We start from the raw sequence: 23,203 nt of genomic DNA, 5'->3' as shown, positions 1-23,203 counted from the left end.
CAGTCTTCCTCTAGTTTTGCCTCTGGTCTGCGCATACCTCTGCTTCGTTTCCTTGTTTGTAGCTCACATTTTAGGAGAACAGAAAAATGAATCCTCATTTTGTTTAATTTGAAGGTGAGAAGTAGGAGGTGAGAGAAAAACAGTTTAGGATCAATCCTTGTTAAATTAATTTTACAATTATGCTTCTTAAAATTAAGGCAACTTGCATTTATATAGCATTTTATAGCTCACAACCAATTTAAAAAACACACTATAAACTGATTTTATGAAAACGTAAAAAATATAGCTCCCTCCCTCCCTTCCTTCATAGTACTTTAAACCCCAACTTATACTTCAATTCTTCAGCTGAACTTTTATTCACTCATTCAACAAATTTAATTGAGTGGCAGGCATAGTTCAAACTGCTTATGATACATCCATGAACAACAACAAAAATCCCAGCTCTGTGGAGCTTACATTCTTGTGGGGATAGACAGGCCATGAACACTGAGCACAGTAAGTAGGCTACATTGTGTGTGAGAAGATGGTGACTGCCAGGGAAGAAAGAAAGAGTAGAAGCTGTGTAAGGGAGACGGAAAGTTTTGGAGGAATGGGAAGTTCTAGGGGGGGTCGAGGTGGGTCACTGCATCAAGTAAAGTAGGGTAAATTTCATTGTGGTGAGATTTGGGCAAAGGTTTAGAGGAGATGAGAGAGTTATTTGGGGGAATTTGGGGGAAGAACATTCCAGGAAGGTGAAACAGCTGGAGCCAAGACCCTAAGGTGGAGACATGGAGACCAGTGCAGAGGATCCGAATGAGTGAGGAGAATGACAAGGAGAGTATCAGGACAGGAGGTCGGAGACATAAAGGAGGAGAGATTCTGCAGGGCCTGGAAGGCCAGTGGAAGGACCTTGGCCTCTAAGGAAAATGGGGAGTCATTATAGGATTAAGCATGGGAGTAGCATGATCTGATTTATGTTTTAATGGGATTTCTATAGATGCTTTGTTGAGAATAGACTGGAGGGAGGAGGGGACAATGGTAAAAGCAGGGAGATTTATTTAGAGACAGTATTAGTTATCCACTGCTGTGTAACATAGTATCTAAAAACTTATCAGCTAAAATAGCAAACATTATCTTGCACAATTTCTGACGGTCAGGAATCTAAGGGCAACTTAGCTGGTTGGTGCTGACTCTGAGTTTCTCATAAGGTTGCAGTCAAGTTGTCATCTGGGGCTATAAGTGATTTGAGACTTGTCTCTGACTGCAGAATGTACTAAGCTCCCTCACGGGTTGTTGGTGGGCTTCAGTTTCTCATTGACTGGTGGTCAAGGCTTCAGTTCCTCGCCACAATATGGCAGTTTGCTTTCCCCAGAGAGAGAAATGAGGAGGGGGGGGGGAGAGAGGGGGAGGGGGAGGGGGAGAGACTGACTTAACCAAGATGGAACACTTTTATTATCTGATTCTGGGAGTGCCATACTATCATTTTTGCTATATGCTGTTGGTCATATAAACCAAGTCTGATACAATGCGGGAGGGAACTCCACAAGGGTGTGAGTTCTAGGAGGTGAGGATCAATGGGGGCCCATAGCGGAGGCTGCCAACCTCAGAGACAACTGCAATAATCCAAGTAGTAGATGATGGTGGCTTGCACCAGCATGCTTCCAGTGGAATGGTGAGAAGTGGTCAAGTTCTGGATATATTTTGAAGGCAGGATCAATAGGTAGGACTTTTTAATGAAGTGGATGTAAGAAAATGAAGACTTAATGGATGACTCTGTTATCTGCCTTTTAAAAGATAAGTGCCTAGGGTGTCTAGGTGTGTTAATTGACTCAGGGAGATGTGTGTGTGATGGTGTGGGGACTGGTGCTTTTAGAAGAAAGCCAATGCAAAGCTGGAGAGGAGGGGTTTGCAGATCTTTGAGTGAAGCCAGGAAGGTTGGGAATCCAAGGCAGGTAAGGGACGTGGTGCAGGACAGACTGTGGACTATGTTTGGGGACTGCTGGGCTTTTTGATTAATGAATGCTGCTTTCTTGGTGTAGTTGATGGATCTGACAGCTGAATGACAGTTTTCTTTCCATAGTCAGTATTCTTTATGTAGTAAAAATTAAATGGTAGAATGTATGTAGTAAATAATATACATACTGTAGGAGTCCTTAGTACAGGGAGGCCCTTAAGAGCCCAAATAGAAACAATCAGGGAGTATTTTCTGGAAGATGGGATCTTGCAGCTGGACTTTGATTAGAGCAGAATTTAGATGGAGAGAAGCAGGAAGGGAATTTCAGGCAGGGGAACAGTCTGAGCAAAGGCATGGACGTAGGAATGGGCTTCTTTAGGGTACTGCAAATAAATGGTTTAACTCCTTATGTTAAGTAAGTAGAAAGAAAGAAATTTTGAGAAGTATGTAGGGGCCTGATAATGGAGAATCTTAAATATCAGATGGAGGATTTTGGACTTGATATTACAGGTGGTAAAGAATCATAGTACGCTCTTGAAAATGATTATCTCTGAAGATGATTCCATAGGGCTTCAATAGGGATTGAAGAGGGGAAAGTTGAAGGATAAAGAGACCAGTTGGAGGCATGAAGAGATAAGACCAAAGCTGTGATTGTGGCTATGGTGACTGACTCCATATAAGGGACAAAGAGAAAGTATAACAGCCAACACACATGAGGCTTTTATACCGTGTCAGTTTCATTGGGGGGCACATCTCAATTTTACAGGTGAGGAAGCTGATGCCCAGAAAGGTTAACTAACTTGTCCAGGGTTACACAGCTAGTACGTGGTGCAGCCAGGATTTACACCCAGGCAGTCTGGCTCCAGAGTCTGTATTTTAAACCAGTACATAAGACTTGGCTCTAGATGACTGGGGACAGATGATGGGGAGGTGTGCCCAACTGAGAAATGGTGACTACCTTAGTTTTGGATTGAGTTAAAGGTGGCGACAGGACATCTAAGGAGAAGGCAGAACTGGCTCTTAGGTGACACCCATCTATTAGTCATTAAGATAGAGGATCAGGGACTTCCCTAGTGGCGCAGTGCTTTAGAATCCGCCTGCCAATGCAGGGGACACGGGTTCGATCCCTGGTCCGGGAAGATCCCACATGCCACAGAGCAACTGAGCCCGTTTGCCACAACTATGGAGCCTTCACTCTAGAGCCCGCTAGCCACAACTACCGAGCCCGTGTGCCTAGAGCCCGTGCTCCGCAACAAGAGAAGCCACAGCAATGAGAAGCCCGCGCCCTGCAACAGAGTAGCCCCCGCTCGACGCAACTAGAGAAAGCCTGTGCGCAGCAACGAAGACCCAGCACAGCCAAAAATAAAAATAAAATAAATTAAAAAAAAAAAAGATAGAGGATCAATGAAAGCCATACGAATCAACAATGGAGAGAAAAGAGCAAAGGGCCCAGGAACAATGAGTGTTAGAGGACTAGGATGAGGTAGAGTAGAGATTAGAAAAGAGTGTTTGGCTACAGAGGAGAACCACCCTTGTACAGTATCTTAGAAGCCAAGCAGGAAAAGATTTTACAGAAGTGAGAAATGGCCAAGAAAATCCAAGGAGATTAAGAACTGAGAGCAGTCTATTGGAATTTTTTTTTTTTTTTTTTTTTTGTGGTACGCGGGCCTCTCACTGTTGTGGCCTCTCCTGTTGTGGAGCACAGGCTCCAGACGCGCAGGCTCAGTGGCCATGGCTCACGGGCCCAGCCGCTCCGCGGCGTGTGGGATCTTCCCGGACCGGGGCACGAACCTGCGTCCCCTACATTGGCAGGCGGACTCTCAACCACTGTGCCACCAGGGAAGCCCCTGTTAGACTCTTCTTAATGTCCCAGGGCATGTGGTAGAGCGATCTGGAGCTTTTCTTGACTTGTTGGTTGTGATCTCAGCTGCATGACTGCTCCACCTCTTTCATTACTTCAGTTGATGACTCATCTCTTAATTTTTCTCCCAACATCAACAAAATGAAGTAGTGGATTAAAGAAACAAATGAAAGAAAAAAAAATATTTGTGATCTAACCCAGCCTTAGCCTTGCTGTGAATACTCAGGTGCTAATTTAAACTTTCCACCAAGGAAGAACAGAGATCAAGTTTATAGTTGACGTGCTCTGTGTTCAAGGCAACCCAGAAAATTACATACCTGAAGCTACTGAAAAGATAGTTAGAAAGCTGACCAGAGCAGGATTAGAATTGCCACTCCAAAAGAACAGTGATGAAACTCACCTTCAGAAAGTGTTCCAAACTTTGGTAAAAGCTGTTCTGTGAAACTGTCCTTCTTTACAAGTCTACATTTTTGCTCAGTGTACCAGAGAGATTGTTCTGTTTTTACTAAACCAAGCTTTATTCAACAGTGCTCTGTACCAGAGAGACTATAATCTATGAAAAAACAAAAAGTCCAAAGTCATTATGCAGTTGAAGGGGAGAGCATAAAAGCCCTTTGGCCATCAAAAATGTGAACAGAAACAGCTAGTAAGGATGTGCTTTCCCGGGGTATTTTTCTCCATTGATCATGTAAGGATTCATCAACCATTTCATCATAGGGGAAAAGCTGACGAATCTAGATTTATGAGTGAACATTCGTGCTGGGAACAGATAAAATCAGCAATCCAGGAGACTCAGCAGGAGGGAGTAGGGACTTGAAGGAAGACTCAAAGAAAAATTTCTCAAGTGAATCAGGGCACTACTTAGTGTAAATCAAGAGTTGGCTTTTATCCTTCACCCTGGCGCTTCCTGCTAAACTTTTGGAAATTAGCCAGTGTTGTAATTAACCCTCCCCCCGCCTCCCAGCTTTTCTTAAGTAAGAAAGAGAGTAAAATCTCCATCTTTTTCAATGGTGAGGTCACTGCAAATAACTTAAAGCCCTTCTTTCCTGTAAGACTGAGCGTTTTGGGAAGTATGCATGATGCCTGGGTGCTCATGCAACAATTAGGGTTCAGATTCCTCTACTTCTCCCTCTAAGTGAAGGCTGCAGACCGGGCACCCAGGGTGGCTCCTACTAAATGACTGAGAGGGGTGGTGGTGGCACTGCCACACATGGGCCTATCACCTCTGCCTTCGTGGTCCTCCCAGAGACTTCATTTCTTCCACCTGTAGATTCTTAGGAGTCTACCAAAATTCTATCTCTAAATCAAGCCCTATCCTCTGTGATTAGTCATTTCCACAACATGGAAATACCATTTTACTGTTAAATCAAAGTACATAAATTGCTTTTTTTTACACTGAATTATAGTTGATTTACAATGTTGTGTTAATTTCTACTGTACAACAAAGTGATTCAGTTATACATATATATATATATATATTCTCTTTTATATTCTTTTCCGTTATGGTTTATCACAGGATATTGAATATAGTTCCCTGTGCTATCCAGTAGGACCTTGTTATTTATCCATTCTGTATGTACTAGTTTGCATCTGCTAACCCCAAACTCCCAATCCAACCCTCCCCCACCTCCCCTGCCCTTGGCGACCACAAGTCTGTTCTCTGTGTCTGTTTCTGTTTTGTAGATAAGTTCATTTGTGTCATATTTTAGATTCCACATATAAGTGGTATCACATGGCATTTGTCTTTTTCTTTCTGACTTACTTCACTTAGTATGATAATCTCTAGGTCCATCCATGTTGCTGCAAATGGCATTATTTCATTCTTTTTTATGGCTGAGTAATATTCCACTGTATATAAAATACATAAATTTCTTTAGTTGACTCTCCAAAATGAATACCAATGTGCTCCTTTTGTCAGAAAATTCCATTATTGTGCATTACCAATATAGTCTTCACTTTACAAATGTTCCCGCCCCCCAAAAAAAAGATGTTTCCCACATCTGCCCATTTCAACGTTGACCGGCACACTCCTGCCTTTCCTTCAGGTCTTTGTTGAAACTTTGCTTCCTCCTTGATCTTCTGGTTAGGTTAGTCCCCTCTGTCATATAACCTCACTCATGACACTGTTTATTTCTCACACTCATTGCTCTTGTAACAGTGGTGCTTTCTTTTTTTCTTTCTCTTTTTTGGCTGCGTTGGATCTTCTTTCTCTAGTTGCAGCAAGCGGGGGCTACTCTTCGTTGCAATGCGTGGACTTCTTATTGCGGTGGCTTCTCTTGTTGCAGAGCTCGGGCTCTAGGCACATGTGCTTCAGTAGTTGCAGCATGAGGGCTCAGTAGTTGCGGCATATGGGCCCTAGAGTGCAAGCTCAGTAGTTGTGGCACACGGGCTTAGCTGTTCCGCGGCATGTGGGATCTTCCTGGACCAGTGACCATCCCGTGTCCCCTGCATTGGTAGGCGGATTCTTAACCACTGCACCACCAGGGAAGTCCCAACAGTGGTGCTTTCTTTCCCCCACTGGACTGCAAGCTACTTGGGCTACAGGGCAGTGCCTGTGTCATTTGCCATTGCATCCTCCACAAATAGCATGGCGTCTGGCATCTTTTGGGCTCTCAATCAAAATAGCTAAATGAACCACATCAGTCTCCCTTTAATTAATGATTATCTTTAGCACTTCTGCATTATAACCAAGAATTGCTATACCCACAAACTTTACGGGAATATAGAACTGTGCTGTGATAGTAATACCTGTTATTGTATAACATTGTGCAGTTTACAGACCTCTGTTTTATTCATTATTTTATTCCATTCTTACAGTCGCATTGTGAGGTAAGTAGGGTGGGCATTGCTGTCTTTTTTTTTTTTTTTTTTTTGCTGCTGTCTTTTTTTAAAAAAACTTTTAATTTCATATTGGAGTATAGCTGATTTACAATGTTGTGTTCGTTTCAGGTGTACAACAAAGCGATTCAGTTATACATATACATGTATCTATTCTTTTTCAAATTCTTTCCCCAATTAGGTTGTTACATAATACTGAGCAGAGTCCCCTGTGTTGTACAGTAGGTCCTTGTTGGTTATCCATTCACACCAGTTAGAATGGCCATCATCAAAAAATCCACAAACAATAAATGCTGGAGAGGGTGTGGAGAGAAGGGAACCCTCTTGCACTGTTGGTGGGAATGTAAATTGGTACAGCCACTATGGAGAACAGTATGGAGGTTCCTTAAGAGACTAAAAATAGTGTTGTCCTTATTTAAGGCGCGAAGAAACCGAACCTCAGGCAATTTTCCTCCACTGTAAGTGGTGAACAAAGACTCACTTCCAGGGCCTGTGCTGTTCCATGTCACCAGACTACCTAATGGTTACAAAGGCCTTCTACCAGGGTTTTCCTGTTTCCTTCCAGAAACTTGATTTTACCTTTTAATCCAATTAATTTACAGTTGGGTCGTTTTCTCTTTCTTCCCAATCAGTTCCACCAAGTCCCTGGCACAAAGTTCAAACCAGGGGCCTGGAGATAGTCTGAAACTCCACTGTGCTCAGTGTGGATTTCCCACCCGGCCCCCAAACATATGTTCCCAATGTCAGTGTCATTTTCTGACCCTACACCAATGTGTGGCACCATGCCTCCACATAAAGGGCCCTCAACACAGCCTTTGTTGGGAGTTCGTACCAGTTTTCTATCACAAAGTGAACGGGGAGACCATCTACTATAAGAAGGCCCTGTAGGAATATCAGCAAAAAGGGACGTCTGTGACTGAATGCCCATCAGAAGGCTCTTGGTGACTGAATTTCCACTGATCGGTATACATGTTGCCTTTGCAAACCTGTTACTTGTCTGTGTCATGTTACTATGCGTGGACATAGGTGTTACTGAAATACAGGGTCTCATGGTTACTTTTTGGTTTCACTTCAATCAGCAAGGCTGGGGAGCTGCTGAGGACTGTCATGGTTTGTGAGTATTTAAGTTACTCTCGCATCCTCCTTAGGAAATCGCTTTGATAGCCAGTTGCTGCTTTACCTGAGCCTGGCTTGGTTAGGACGGACAGATGACTCCAGCCTCCTCTCTTGCCTCTGCTGAAGGTTCTCCAGGTGCCCTCCTCACTCCCCATGATGATTTTTTACGACCTGTAGTTTCTATGTCCTTTAAATATAGTAGGCAACACGGGATTCATATACAGAGTTCGTCCCTTTCCTGTTTCTTTGTATCCCTGTTATGCAGCATATCTGCAATACGTCTTGTTTGCAAAGTAGCTTCTATTGCCTTTTTAAATTAAGGGACTTGGATTGGTCTATAATTTGCTAGCAATTATAGTACAAATTAAACTGGATAAAATAGTTTTTAATAACCGTTAACATGTTGATTACATTTAATGTATCGCACATATTTATACATTAGAACTCAGAGAGTTAAATGAAACCTGTTCCCTCTCAGTTTTTCATTTTAATATTCACTAATGAAGAATAATCAAAGAAGATGATTTGGCTTCTGAAGTGATTGGATGTGAAAAGCCAAGTGTGAAGGAAACCAACTTACACTACTTCTGTACTACCTTTGAAAGACCATTATTACTTCTCATGGGCAGTAGAGAAATAAATCAGTGGCTTTATCAATGCAATGGGGCAGTCACTTTAGTCTTAATCTTCCCTCTCTTCCATTCTGGGGAAGTACAAATTAACCAAATAGTGTGTATTTTTTAGCGGATATCAAAGGAATACTTCTTTGATAATGAACCTCGTGTTTTTCTTGCTTTCACAGTAATAAACGACTGGTGGCCTTAGTGCCCATGCCCAGTGACCCTCCATTTAATACCCGAAGAGCCTACACCAGTGAGGATGAAGCCTGGAAGTCGTATTTGGAGAACCCCCTGACGGCGGCCACCAAGGCCATGATGAGTATCAACGGTGATGAGGACAGCGCTGCCGCCCTTGGCCTGCTGTATGACTACTACAAGGTAGGACCTGAAGCCCCGCCTCCCTCCACTTTCTGCCTCCAGGGCCTCCCCTCTCTAGTGGGCAGAGGGGCCAGATTCTTCATCCCAGGCCAGAGAATGAATGGCATTGCCACACTCGCTCTGGAATTCAGCCTCTTCCTGTTCTCATTGCGTCTCTGCATTCCCATCTATAAAGCACGACTTTACCACCCCACCCCGAGGGAGTTTCCATTTTAGGATAATTTTTTCTGTGCCCTCTGTTTACAAGCATACATATTATCTATGTTTAATTTCTACTTCATATCATACTGCAGATCCTTCTTTGCTGCCATTTTTACTTTATGATTTTTGGTGAATAAAGAATATTACATTGTGTGGCTGTACCATAATTTAGTCATTGCTCAGTTTTGGGGCATTTAGGTTGCTTTTATCTTTTCTTATTTTATTTTTTAATTAAGTAATGAGAACCTTAAAAAAAAATTTTTTTTAATTTAATTTTTTGGCTGTGCCACACAGCTTGCAGGATCTTAGTTCCCCGACCAGGGATTGAACCCTGGCCGTCGGCAGTGAAAACAGAAGTGAAAATGCCGAGTCCTAACCACTGGACCACCAGGGAACTCCCTAGGTTGCTTTTAGATTTTCCATTTTATAAGAAACATCAGGGTTTCTAGATTTTTCAGTTTTGTAAGGAATACACCAATGAATACTTTAGTGGTAGGCTTTTGCAGCAATTCCAAAATCTAACTGTCTCCATTTGTTTCGATGAGTACTCAATATTTATTTTGAAAAACCCTTAAAACAAAATGAATGTAATTCGCTTGCATTACAAAAATACCTGCCATAGTTACTTTCAAAATAGGAGTATTTCAGGAAATCGAACAACAAACAATGGTCTGCCTCAACTATAAAGGACTATATCTGTTATGACCTGCTCCCTTAGAACCAATGAAGTGTAAAAAATCAACAGGTATTTACTGAATGAGGATATTTATTGCCTGACTTGATTGTAAACACTGTGGGCTTACGATGCTATTGGCACAAAGGTGAGAATGGCCGTGTTTATTTTGCTGGTTGGGCACGGTGAACTCTTTATTTTAGAATAAGAACTAAATCTCCCTCTTCCCCTCTCCCTCCATCATGAGAAAATCACCCAAGAGGCATCATTTTTCTTTGGGTAAGCACCAGTCTCAGCTTCCTGATTCCTCCCAGTGGTCTCACTTCTGCAAGTTGTGTTGTCCCCGGGTCTCTCCTAAACCAGGGTTTTTGTGCTTTACGACGATTTCCCACCACCATGGACTCTGACACTGCCCCCGGGCCTATTTCTTTCACCAAAGTTCTCTAAACTTACTCATTCCTTTTCCAGCTTCTTCCCATTTTCTCTATTAAAACACTCAGGAGGGCTCCCTCCATGGGGAGAAGAATGAAAGCCAAGCCAAGTTGTGCTTATTTAAGATGAAACACGAGGTATGAGTAACTGATAGGTTGGCCCATCCAGGCTGCTTTAAATGAGGATATTATTAACTCAAATAAATGCATTTTTTATGGTTGGAAAGTGCTGGAGAAATACGGGAAGGGCATTCCACTAGTACCCTTGCCAGTCTAGGCTGATTTTTTTTCCCTTTACCAGCGGAGCTGGAGTTGGCCGATTTCGACAGCTCTCTTGTGAAGCTGTACAGCTCCCATCACGTCTCCTGACATAGCAAGAAAGGGCTTTAACTTTGGGAATTGGGGTCCAGATGAAAGGATATTTTAGGGTCTAACCTCCATTCCATGTAAGCAGGGCAGTTTCCTACAATGAACAGGAATCGCCTGAAGAAAAACGAGCCTAAAAACAAAGATGGTTTCTTGGCAGGCTTTCCTTTCTTCTTTTCTTTGTTTGTGGTTGTTTTATATATTTCAATCCTTTTTGACTAAGGAGCTTATTTGAAAAACACAAGGATGAACTCTAAACGTTTTGGAGTCAGAATTTTCAGAATGTATTGAGGACGGTATAGAAACACAGAACTTACCATGTTAGACTGCTTCATGTTATAGGCTATTTCTTGAGGGTTCAGCTTTATTGGACTTTTGTGTTAGTGTGTAATGTTCAGAAATGGTCTCATCCCTAGAAAGGAATCACAAAGCAATTTTCCTTTATTATAAAAAATAGTTAAAACTTGACACCTTTTAAAAAAAATATCTTTATTGGATTGTAATTGCTTTACAGTGTTGTGTTAGTTTCTGCTGTACAACAAAGTGAATCAGCTGTATGTATACTTATATCCCCATATCCCCTCCCTCTTGAGCCTCCCTCCCACCCTGCCTATCCCACCCCTCAAGGTCGTCACAAAGCATCAAGCTGATCTCCCTGTGCTATGCGGCTGCTTCCCACTAGCCATCCATTTTACATTTGGTAGCGTATATATGTCAATGCTACTCTCTCACTTTGTCCCCTCTTCTCCTTCCCCTGCTGTGAAAAATTGATACCTTTATCAATCTTTAAAATCTAGTAACATATTAAAGTGACCCTGATTTAATCACTTGGGTCATTACTACATTTTTTGGTAACTTTTATAACTATGTTAAACAAATACGTTAGTTAATGCTTTTATAAGACTTTGAAGAAATACATTAAGATACACTTTGAAAAAATATATTTTTCTTATATTTATATTCTTTATATCTTATATTCTTATTCTTTATATCTTATATTCTTATGGATATAATTTCAGGTATCTGTATTAGATGGCAATTCTTTTGTATTAATGAAAAAGAGAAACACACCTTGAAACAAAAATCATTAGTAATTTAGGAAAGCAACGTATTTTATTTCCCACAGGTTCAGAGGATAAAGTGTTAGTAAGTATGGTACCTGGATTACCTCTCCTCTTGCACATTTTTAAGATTTAGAGGAAAGTTGAAATACTGCTTTCTGTAAATATTTTGTAATGCAGAGTAGAGAGTTTACATAAAACTCAATTTGAGGATGTAGAGAAAAAGGAACCCTTGTATACTGTTGATGGGAATGTAAATTGGTGCATCCACTATGGAAGACAGTATGGCAGTTTCTCAAAAAACTAAAAATAGAACCACCATATGACCCAGAGGTTCCACTCCTGGATATATATCTGAAAAAAATGAAAACACTAATTTGAAAAGATACATCCACCCCAGTGTTCATAGTAGCACTATTTACAATAGCCAAGATATGGAAGCAACCCAAGTGTCAGCGTCAGCTGACAAATGGATAAAGATGAGGTATATAAATACAATAGAGTACTATTCAGCCATAAAAAAGAATGAAATTTTGTCACCTGCAACATCATGGATGGACCTGGAGGGTATTATGCTAAGTGAAATGTCAGAGAAAGACAAACACTGTATGATATCACTTATATGTGGAATCTAAAAAATGAAAACAAACTAGTCAATATAACAAAACAGAAACAGACTTCAATATGTAGAGAACAAACTAGTGGCTACCAATGGAGAGAGGGGAGGGGGGAGGGGCAAGATAGGGGTAGGGGATTAAGAGGTACAAGCTACTACGTATAAAATAAGTTACAAGGATATATTGTACAATGCAGGGAATATAGCCAATATTTTATAATAACTATAAATGGAACATAGCCTTTAAAAATTGGCAATCTCTATGTTGGACACCTGAAATTTTTTTTTTTGCGGTACGCGAGCCTCTCACTGTTGCGGACTCTCCCGTTGTGGAGCACAGGCTCCGGGCGCGCAGGCCCAGCAGCTATGGCTCACGGGCCTAGCCACTCCACGGCACGCGTCCCCTGCATCGGCAGGCGAAGGCTTTCTCTAGTTGCGGCGAGCGGGGGCTACTCTTTGTTGCGGTGCATGGGCTTCTGATTGCTGTGGCTTCTCTTGTTGTGGAGCACGGGCTCTAGGCGCACGGGCTTCAGTAGTTGTGGCACGCGGGCTCAGCAGTTATGGTTCACGGGCTCTAGAGCACAGGATCAGTAGTTGTGGTGCACAGGCTTAGTTGCTCTGAGGCATGCAGGATCTTCCTGGACCAGGGCTTGAACTCATGTCCCCTGCATTGGCAGATGGATTCGTAACCACTGTGCCACCAGGGAAGTCCTGTTTTTTATGTATTTTAATGATTTAAATTCACATTATCTAGATGAATGAGTGAATAAGTGATTTAATAAATATTCATAAGCTGTTGAAATATTCATAAGCTGTTGAAACCAGCTTTTTATTTTTGGCTTATACATATACATTATAGAAAATTCAGGGAAGCTTAAAGAAGAAAGTGAAATTTCCTGTAATTTTTCTGTCATATTATTTGGCATCATTTTCTCCATCGCTGAACGATTTTGAACATAAGCCTGGTAGACTGGAGAAATGATTTATACATGTTACAGCAACAGCAGCAGCAGCAGGGAGGTGGGTTATGAGCAGAGAATCCAGTGAACAGTTCGTTGCAATAGTCCAGATAAAAAATGATGAAGCCCTAAAGTAAGACATGATGGTAGCTGTTCCTGGGTCAGCATTTGTGAGGTTCTCTCTGAATCAGCCACTCTGTTTAGTCAGCCATACTGCATAGAGACAAAGCAGTATGTTCAAGAAATCACTGAGTATTTGTTTGAATAAAAGCTGGCAACTGGGGCTTCCCTGGTGGCGCAGTGGTTGAGAGTCCGCCTGCCGATGCAGGGGACGCGGGTTCATGCCCCGGTCCGGGAAGATCCCACATGCCGCAGAGCGGCTGGGCCCGTGAGCCGTGGCCAATGAGCCTGCGCGTCCGGAGCCTGTGCTCCTCAACGGGAGAGGCCACAACAGTGAGAGGCCCACGTACCGCAAAAAAAAAAAAAAAAAAGCTGGCAACTGATTGTGTGTGTGTGTGTTTGTGTGTGTGTGAGATTTGGTGGGAGAACCCTATAATTAGGGTCATAATATCTAAGCTGATTCTCAGATTAACGAAGGCAGAGTACCGAAGAAGGGTTTTGGGGAAAAGGATAATTGTATGTTGAGTTTGATGCGCTTGTAGGATGTCTAGGTAGGGATGTCTGATAGACAGTATTGCGGGTCTAGACTTGAGAAAGGGGCCTGAGTTCAGAGGTCTCAGTTTCTCTAAGAAGGACAGTCTTTGGGAAACCAAAGGTAAACATGGTTCAGCCTGGCCCAGATGGGAGCAAACCCAAAGGTTTCCCTTTGTCACATTGTGCCCAATACTGTAGACTGAGCAGGCTGCTCAGAGCTGCCATCACTCCATCTTAGCAACACTAATGTTCACTTCCAGGAGTCTTTGGGAGTTACTAATACGTTTTAGTGTTTGGAATCCCTATTCCTCCTATTTCTTTGATTCTACTTTTTGCAGGCCATTTTGATTGATTCAGTCATTCTTTCAACAAGAATTTAGTGAGGGCCTGCTACATTCCAGGCGCTTGGGACATAACCATGCACAAGGTGGACACTCGTGGAGATTGTAGTCTAATCTTGGATATGAACATTTAGATGGTTCTCGAAGTAAGCTCACAAGTTAGCTTAGAGAAGGCATGGGTAGGGTGGGGCAGGGGACTATGTGATGGTTCTGCTGCAAGAAGGAGCATTGCATGGTCAGAGATGCAGTGTGGCTGTACACACAGCAGTGATGGGGGTGGCCCAAGTTGAGGCAGAAGAGTTTTTGGAGGCCATGTTCCTGAGAATAACGGGAAGCATTGAAGAGTTTTAAGTAAGAGCATAGTGGGGTCAGACTGAAAGATCACTGTGGATCTTCTTACTGGATCCCAAATGGATTTGCAGGGGTTAAGTGAAGGAGAGGAGAGACCAGTTAGGCTGATGCCGTAGCTCAGGTAAGAGATTTCGGGGGCTGAACCAGGAGGCAGGCATCCACAGGGAAGTTGATGGATTTGAGTCACAAGGGATTTAGTGTAATGTCTTCAAGCTTCATCCATATTATAGCATGTATCAGAATTTCATCTTCAAGGCTGAATAATATCCCATTGTATGTATATATCACATTTTGTTTATCCATTCATCTGTAGATGGATGGACATTTGGGTCATTTCCACTTTTTGGCTATTGTGAATAATGCTGCTATGAACATGGGTGTGCTGGGTATTAAAATTTTATGTTTATCTGTCGTTTTCAGTAGATGAGAGGAGCTATGTTTTATTCATTTCATTTCTGTCTAGCACTTAGTAATGCCTGCTACATTGTAGACCCTCATCATTGACATGTGAGTGAAGGACAATTGATTTACTTTATTTTTATTTAACCAATGCTTATAAATTCCCAGACACTCTAAGTGGCTTTAAAAAAATTAACTCACTTAATTTTACTAAACACCCTGTGAGGTATAGGACTACCATTATGCCTGTTTTACAGCTGAGGAAACCGAGGCAGAATTAGTAAGTGGTAGAGCTGAGATTTGAACCCAAACAATCAGGTCTAGGCCTGGACTCTTAGCCACCCTGCTATGTTGCCTCCCTTGCCCAGCTAACTGGGCTTGCATACATATTCAGGTGAGTGGAAACTATCCATGAGGATTGCTAGTCCGGAATCCAGAAGAGAGATGCTTCTCATAAACGCTCTCTTATGTCAGAATAGTGAAGGCGGTGTTTTGAGTGCAAAGGTGTTTGGCTAGAAGGAAGATCTGGAGATTTAGGAAGAAACAAAATCAGAACCAAAAAAACCCAAAACATCCAACCAGGCAAACAAATCTAAACCCACCATTCATGTGTTTGAGAACTATGGTAGAGATAGGTAAGCGATCCTTAATGCGGTAGGGCGGTCATATGATGTTCAGAAACACAGCTGGTAGGGGGATCCCTTCTCTCAAGTAGCACTTTTTCAATAATCTTCCATGTAATATGTTGGCATTGTGGTTGTGAAGTCAATAATAAAAGTGCATTAGAAGAAGCAGGGTGGGAGCCAGTTTGAGAGCTAGGGAGGGTAGGTGAAGGCTGGCTCAGGTATTAGATGTTGCTCCCTCACTGGACAGTGCAGCCCCCTACCCAGTTTGCCCCCCTGCATGTCAGCACCTGGAGTCCCTCATCAGAGTGGAGGATCAGTCCCTGTTCCTTAATGGGATACCTGTTGTAGTTCCAAGATGTTTTCTGTCTGCTCCAGAGCACAGATCCTCTTACCCTTTCCCCTCATCCACTCCCAACCGAGGTGGGGAGGGCTCAGAAGGTGCTCAGGTCCAGCGAGAGAGAGTTGCCAGTGTCAGCAGGGCACAGCAGAATCAGGATTGCTGTGGCCCTACATTGATTATCACCCTTTTGTATCCGGTCTACTGGCATTGCCAATCAGGCTGGTTACCTTTAACCATCTCCTGGCCATTGCAAATTTGCCACCGTTCTCTGGAGAATGTTCCATTTCCTTTTCTTTGCTTATGCTGGTGTCAAGCTCTGCATCTACATAAGTCTGACTGATGGTTGGTGATGTTTTCAGGTTCCTCGAGACAAGAGGCTGCTGTCTGTAAGCAAAGCAAGTGACAGCCAAGAAGACCAGGATAAAAGGTATGATAATATATACAGGAATATGCCTGACTCCCCAGATAACTCTTTTTCTACGTTTTTTGAAAACAATAGTATTAAACTATAACTTTTGTTCTTGAGAGGATATGGGAGTCAAGAAGCTTCATGTCTGCTACCTGGTTTTGGAGTCTGGAACAAAACTGGATCTCTCAGGCGGGAGAGAAAATTGTATTTTTTGGTTTTGCAATTCTGCAAAGGGCATTCAGTATCTTCCAAGGAGGCTGCAGATCCCAAGAGTTAGAGGTGATATACAGGCAAGATAGCCTACTGCTGGCGTGAACTTTTCTGTCTGTCCGATGGCTGTATGACTGCGATGAGGCCCTTGAGGGAGTGAGACATTTGAAGATCGTCTTTGATAAGGGGGAGAGGAAGGAGGCCAGGCTGATCTCAGTTCAGGGAGGAGCTGGTAGAGAGCCATGGGTGGCAGAGGACACTGTTGGGGTGCAGGGGCAGGAAAGATGTTAGGAGACCATAGGTCATACTCCTTTCCTTCAATCCTGAGTTAAGAACCAGTTGAAAAACAAGAAACAGACAGATTGAAATTAAAAAGGAAAAAAAATCAATTTTACTTTTGATGAAGCTAATTAGAGAATGTGATTTTGAACCAGCAATTTGTAACATTTCAGTCCTGACTTAGATATGGCTATTCATCCAGTCCGTCCCAAGCAGGACTTCAGGCCTCCCTGAAGGGACAGGCCACTGATGGCATGGCCGCGGTGACTGGAGTGTCCCCTTTCTTTGGCCAAGATGATCCAGACATAAAGAGGGAACCACAAGGGTCTGAAGCACCTTGCTCAGCTACTTCTCCCAAACTCACCAATCAAATACATCTGTTCCCCTGCAGAGGGACGGAGAAGCCACAGTGCTTTTCTGTTGGGGGGTTTTTCCACTTGGAAACATGAAGCCAGGAGAAATGAAGTCTCCTGCTAAAACACATGTCAGAATCTTTCCTGGCCTTGATAGGAGCTGCTTGTGACATTGTGATCTTGTCATACGACTAGCAGTGGGGGCCACCCCGCCCATCAGTGGTCCTGTGCTGTGTATCACCTCTAAGGCACGTCCCCAGCAGGTGATCAAGGCTGTCTGCACCTGACTTGTGGTTCCACAGGGATCTTCTGATGCTCTATGCTGCTTTGGGGCCCTGGGCACTAGTGAGTAGCAGTGATGACAGGGAGAAAGAGGCTGATGCTCTTAAGGTCCTATAACTTTTCCACCATCCAACCAGCATTTATTAGGCTAAGCAAGTGCCGTCTCCTAAGACCTATACCAGTAATCACAGAAAAATTGGGGGAGGCGTGGGGGGTGGAGGTGGGGAGGGGAACGAATCTAAGATGTGTGCTCTGTATGTATCATAATAGACAAAAGAGCCCATGTTTTGGTAAAGTATCTTCTAGAGCAACATTAGAGACTGATAGCCACTCACTGTATTTTAAAGGCCATTTTTGTGATATCAATGGAGTGCCTTAAAAAAAAACTGGCGGTGAGGTATAGACAAACCACCTTGTATGGACTGATTATGACTTAGTAGACTTCCGGTTGAATGTAATTTGGAAGGATATCATTTGGTCTGCAATGTACTCATGAATTAAGGTGCCATGTGCTGACATGATATCATTACAAATGTTCGTATACAGAAGTCGCCACTTTGAAAAGTAATCTCAATGTCATGACCCCAAATTTTTTAAAAGTATATTTCAATGAACCATTCTTAGCCTTGCATTTTTTTCTCACATTATAATGTTTGGTTCAATTTTAAATTCTATTGCAGGTGAGTCAGTATATCTCACAATAATTCTTACTTTGTTCTGATCACCCATTTTTTGGATGACTTCCAGAGTTCTCTGGCATCAGCTTTTAAGGTCGGTGCTATTCTATAGAGGCACATTTACACATTATAGGATGGTGCCGAGTCTGTTGTTCCCTTGTCTCATGGTAGTGACGATTCAACTAGATTTGCACAACTCTATTAGTTTGCTTATTTATTTGTTTATAAGCACACCAGAAATATTTTGACGTGTGTTTCTTGTTTAGAATCCAAGTGTTTTGCATGAATTAAAGACTTAAGAAATTTGGACTGAAGTGGACTCTAACTGTAGAGGAGTTGATTAATTTTGAATATTTTGGCAAAGCCAGTAAGACCGTGCTTGTGCAAAGCCCAGAAGTGCTGAAAGTGGATAATTGCTTCGGTAGCTAGTGAACGTAGACCAACCGTCCTACACCCAACTTGCAGAACATTACCCACAAGTATTAGTAGTTACTCCTCCACAGAAGGGTCCCGGATAAAATGAGTTTGAGAAATTCTGGGTTACAGTTAAACAAGTGGAGGAACCCTTGGGGACCTTTACTGTGTTCACGACTGTGACTCACCAGGGTGGTCTTGTTTAGGCAATTTTTTTTTTAATACTGATTTTATCATGGTCTCCTTTCTTTGAGGAACATATATTAACATTCTATGCAATGTTCTCAACAATAAGGTTTGGGAAATACTGAAATAAATGGGTGGCCTGGGTTTTGGCATCATCGGCTTACTGGATTCAGATTGAACATAATTCCTAAATTTTCACTGTGTCTTAGATACAGATTCATTGTATTGATATAGCCATGAAAGCAGGTTATTACTTAAAGCCAGAATGTTTATAGACTCACGATTTCATTCTTTAAAGGGTTTGTTTCTAGAATGATTTCTACAGGTCTGTGACTGACTCGGAGAGGTCCAGGTATTTTTCTGTTGGCTTTGTTCATGTGGAGCCATTCTTTCCTCAAGCTTCACTTTGAAGTTTTATTTGAAAAATCAAAGCTAAAAATACCGAGTCCTGTTTGAGAGGCAAACTCAGAGGCGAGTGGATTTCCTTTACAGAGAGGAGCCACGAGAGCCCAATTCTTGGAAGAACCAATTTTATTCAAATATTTCTCTCGATGAGAGATCGCTGTAAGCCCCAGAAAGCACATGCTAGTTTTAGAAAAACAGACATTGGGGACGGGGCTCCACGCAAAACGTGCATTTTCTCTCTGTGTCATTCAGAATAATCTATAAATAAGAGGTGGCCTCAAATCTTACCACAAGGACTTTGCTAGTAAAATCATTTTGCTATCAATAACGCTCTTTTCGTAAGAAGTTTCTCTCTGCTTCTGCTCTCTCCCAGTATTCTATAGTATAGATGAAAGTATTTCATCTTATACTGGCAAGAATTAATCTTCTGAATCCTTTCCTTTCTCTTTGTAGCACAGGAGGTCTGAGATCTGAGAGATCTTGTCTTACGTAAGCCCAGTTACACCACCTCCTTAAGCCCTGAAAGTAATTCAGTGCTAAGGACATCAATGAGCTGATGGTACTTCTCAATTTAGTGAAAATATTCTAATGATAAATTCTCATTATATTATTATTATTATTTATTTATTTTTTTTTTGCGGTACGCGGGCCTCTCACTGTTGTGGCCTCTCCCGTTGTGGAGCACAGGCTCCGGACGCGCAGGCTCAGCGGCCATGGCTCACGGGCCCAGCTGCTCTGCGGCATGTGGGATCCTCCCAGACCGGGGCACGAACCCGTGTCCCCTGCATCGGCAGGCGGACTCTCAACCACTGCGCCACCAGGGAAGCCCTCTCATTATATTATTTTTCCTGCAAGGGGTTTAGCCTGCAGAAGAGTGAAAAATATTCTTTCCACTCTCTTCCTTTAACTTATTGTCCTGCTCCTACCTTTTTTCAAAAAAGCTACTTAAAATGTTTTCTTCTGAAAGCTTTCAAACATACCCATAAATAAAAACGATGGTATAATGAACTCCCAGATACCCATCCCATCCTCCGGGTTCAGCACTGATAACTTTGTGTTACACCTACTTAAACTTGACCTTTTCTTTCTAAATTTTTATTGCAATAGTATTCAAAATAAGTTCCTGGCTTACTTTATGCCATTTCACCTCTAACAACTTATGATTTGTATCTCTAAATAAAGACATTTTATTACCTAATCTCAAAATCATTATCACATCTAGGTGAGTTAACAGTACTTCCTTAACATCAGCTACCTCTCAGTTCATATTCAGTTGTCTCAAAAATCCCACTGCCTCATAAGTGCCTTTTTGGTTTTTTAGATCAGGATCCAGACAAGATCTGCTAATCCTATTTGATTATGTCTTTTAAGTTTCTTAACCTAGAACAAGTCTCCCACTTTTCTTTCTTTTTTCATGCCTCTGACTTATTGAAGAAACCAGGTCAGTAAGATGTGTGACATTCTGGTTTGTATGATTGTTTCTTTTCAATGTTGTTTAAATTATTCTTCCAGCTCCCATATATCCTAAGAACTGGAAGCTAGATGTAAAGGCTTGCTTGATTTAGAGTCAGCTGTTTCGGGGGGGGGGGTGGGCAATAGCACTTTCTAGGTGGGGCTCATTGCATGATACCAGGAGGCACATAGGTGTAGTTGTCCTCCTTCTAGTGATACAAAGATTCATTGCATTCCATTGTAAAGTTTGCCATCAGCTCTCCCCCTAATGCATTAGCATCCACTGATTCTTGTTTACATCAGTTATTAGGAGTTGCAGAAGGGTGATGTTTCTAATTCTGTTCTGTTGCGGGGTGTGGGTTTAAACACACAGAAACTGTCTTGGCACCAGTGGAGCCCACAGTAGTTTGAGTGGAGGAGAAAACCGAGTGCAGGTCCTAAAGACTGTTCCAGTGAACCTTTCCCTAAACCAAGACCACCTGGAGAATTCAAAACGGGAACAGTATAGCACGAACGTCTCTGAGAGCCCAGCCGTCATCCCCATGGCGGGAATCACAGTGGTGAAGGCCGAAGATTTCACGCCGGTTTTCACGGCCCCACCTGTGCACTATCCCCGGGGAGATGGTGAAGAGCAACGCGTGGTTATCTTTGAACAGACTCAGTATGGTGTGCCGTCCGTGGCCAGCCATAGCACCTACCTCAAGGATGATCAGCGCAGCACCCCGGACAGTACTTACAGCGAGAGCTTCAAAGACGGAAACACAGAGGTGAGTCCCTGGCTCTTACATCAGCAGCTGGAACTGAAACCCAAAACCACCTAACTTGTTTTCTCTGTTGGCTTTTTAAGTGGGATGAGTGAATTCAACTGTGAGTTTAAGATTTTGTTTGTTTTTTTTTTTAAACATGCCTGCATCTTTCTTCATAAACGGGTTTTATTAGACCATTGGCCTAGGTGTGTGGCGGAATATTTCCGTTTTCCTGCCTCTTAGATGACAGATTCCTTGACTGGTTTTAGTTTTAGTCTTAAAATGAACTATTTTTGAAGAACAAAGGGCTGTTTGCGTGGAAATTTCCTACTTTGTAAAGTTTTCACTTTGACCTCTTCTAGTTTGTAACTTTCCAAATGGCAGCCAAAGATGTTGCCTGCCCATCACTTTTTAAAACAATATAACTCTTTAAAGACTTTGTCTGATTGAATACTCAAGAAAGAATTGGTATTGTCAATAATCAAGTGTGTACATGTATGTGTACTTGGTACCTTACAAATAGATTCTATGTATTCTTCTCGTGTGCCCAAAGAACTTACGGAAGCAATGATCTTTGCTTGCTTGTTTGTTTTAAATTCACACGTTTGAAAATTTTGCTAATTGTTTACAATGATGTAACCAACGTCAGAATCAGTGGAAAGTTTCCTCATCCTAAGAGTTTGAATTTCAAGCCCTCCCGTCTCCTCTTGCTCGTGGCAGACACAGATTAGCCTTCTGTCACTATACTTCTGCTTTTTCTCAAATTTCATATAAATGGAATGGTAGAGTATAGAGTCTTGTATGTTGCCTTCTTTCATTTAGCAGAATCTTTTTGAGATTCATCTATGTTATCGCTTGTGCTAATAATTTGTTTCTAAAATTGCTGAGTAGTATCCCACGGTAAGCATGTATCACAATTTATTCCCCAGTTGGTGGACTTTTGGTTGTTTCTAGGTTTTGGCTTCTAGGGTTTGGCTATTATGAATAACGCTGCTGTGGACATATGCTTTCATTTGTCTTGTCTTGTGTAAATACCTAGGACTGCACTTGCTGGGTCATGTGGTAAATGTATGTGAAACACTGCTGACAGTGTTTCAAGGTGGCTGGAACATTTTCATTCTCACCAGCAATACATGAGGGTTCCCCTTTTCCATATCCTTGCCCAAACTTGATATTGTCCGTCTTTTTAACTGTAGTCGTTTTAGTGCATATGTGATCGTGTCTCATTGTGGTTTAAAATTGCATTTCTCTGGTGTCTAGTGATGTTGAATATTATTCCGTGTGTTTATCTGACCGTTCCTATAACTTCTTTTGTGGAATGTCTGTTCAAATAATTTGCCCAATTTTTAAATTGGGTTATTTGTCTTCCTTTTATTAAGTTGTAAGAGATCCTTAAATAGTGTAGCCCTTTATCAGTTATACGTTTTGCAGTGTGATAGCCACTTTATTTTCTTAACTATGTTTTTCAAACAGCAACAGTATTTAATCTTGATGAAGTCCAGTTAATCAATATTTTCCTCTTAGAGTTTATGCTTTCGATGTACAGTTTAAGAAGTCTTGGCCTAACCTAATGTCACAAAGATTTCTCTGGTTTTTTTTCTAGACATTTAATAGTTTTACATCTTATGTGTAGGTTTATGATCCACTTTGAGATAATTTTTATATCTGGTGTTAGAGAAGGGTTGAGTCCCATTTCTTTCCCACATTGATATCCAGTGTTCCAGCATCATTTGTTGAAAAGACAATATTCTTTCCATTTAATTGCCTTGGGATCTTTGTAGAACAACAATTGCTGATATAATTGTGGATCACCTCTCCAGTTTTTGACCCAGAATATGTAATGCTTTTCTTCTTGTCTTTAGTTCAGGTCAGCTGCTTCAACATTTAGGAGCAGTGCCTTTACATTTGAGTCGATGGTCACTGACATCTCATTTTGCACTCCACCTGGGTCAATAAAAGACAATGGCAGAAGGGGAAAACTTGTGGTTTCTTATTTCTTAAAGAGGAGTGACTGTGGTGGCAGTAT

At 42.0% G+C, this 23,203-nt stretch overlaps 1 protein-coding gene across 6 annotated transcripts in view; it reads left to right on the top strand.

Annotated features, from left to right (window-relative positions):
* GRHL2 (grainyhead like transcription factor 2) overlaps positions 1-23,203 on the top strand; it is a 164,004-nt gene that overhangs the window by 40,934 nt on the left and 99,867 nt on the right. For all 6 annotated transcript variants that reach the window (XM_089898846.1, XM_089898845.1, XM_089898844.1 and 3 more), the window contains 3 exons: positions 8,551-8,746; positions 16,124-16,191; positions 20,805-21,198. In XM_089898846.1, the coding sequence (XP_089754972.1) occupies positions 8,551-8,746; positions 16,124-16,191; positions 20,805-21,198 (658 nt within the window). The remainder of the gene's footprint in view (positions 1-8,550; positions 8,747-16,123; positions 16,192-20,804; positions 21,199-23,203) is intronic.

The sequence above is a fragment of the Delphinapterus leucas genome, chromosome 17, assembly GCF_059928025.1.
Source record: "Delphinapterus leucas isolate spDelLeu-1000000601 "Yukka" chromosome 17, BTC_Dleu_Yukka2, whole genome shotgun sequence".
Taxonomy (NCBI): Eukaryota; Metazoa; Chordata; class Mammalia; order Artiodactyla; family Monodontidae; genus Delphinapterus; species Delphinapterus leucas.
Note: the sequence above shows the minus strand (reverse complement) of the source record. Positions and strands in the feature narration are given on the sequence as shown.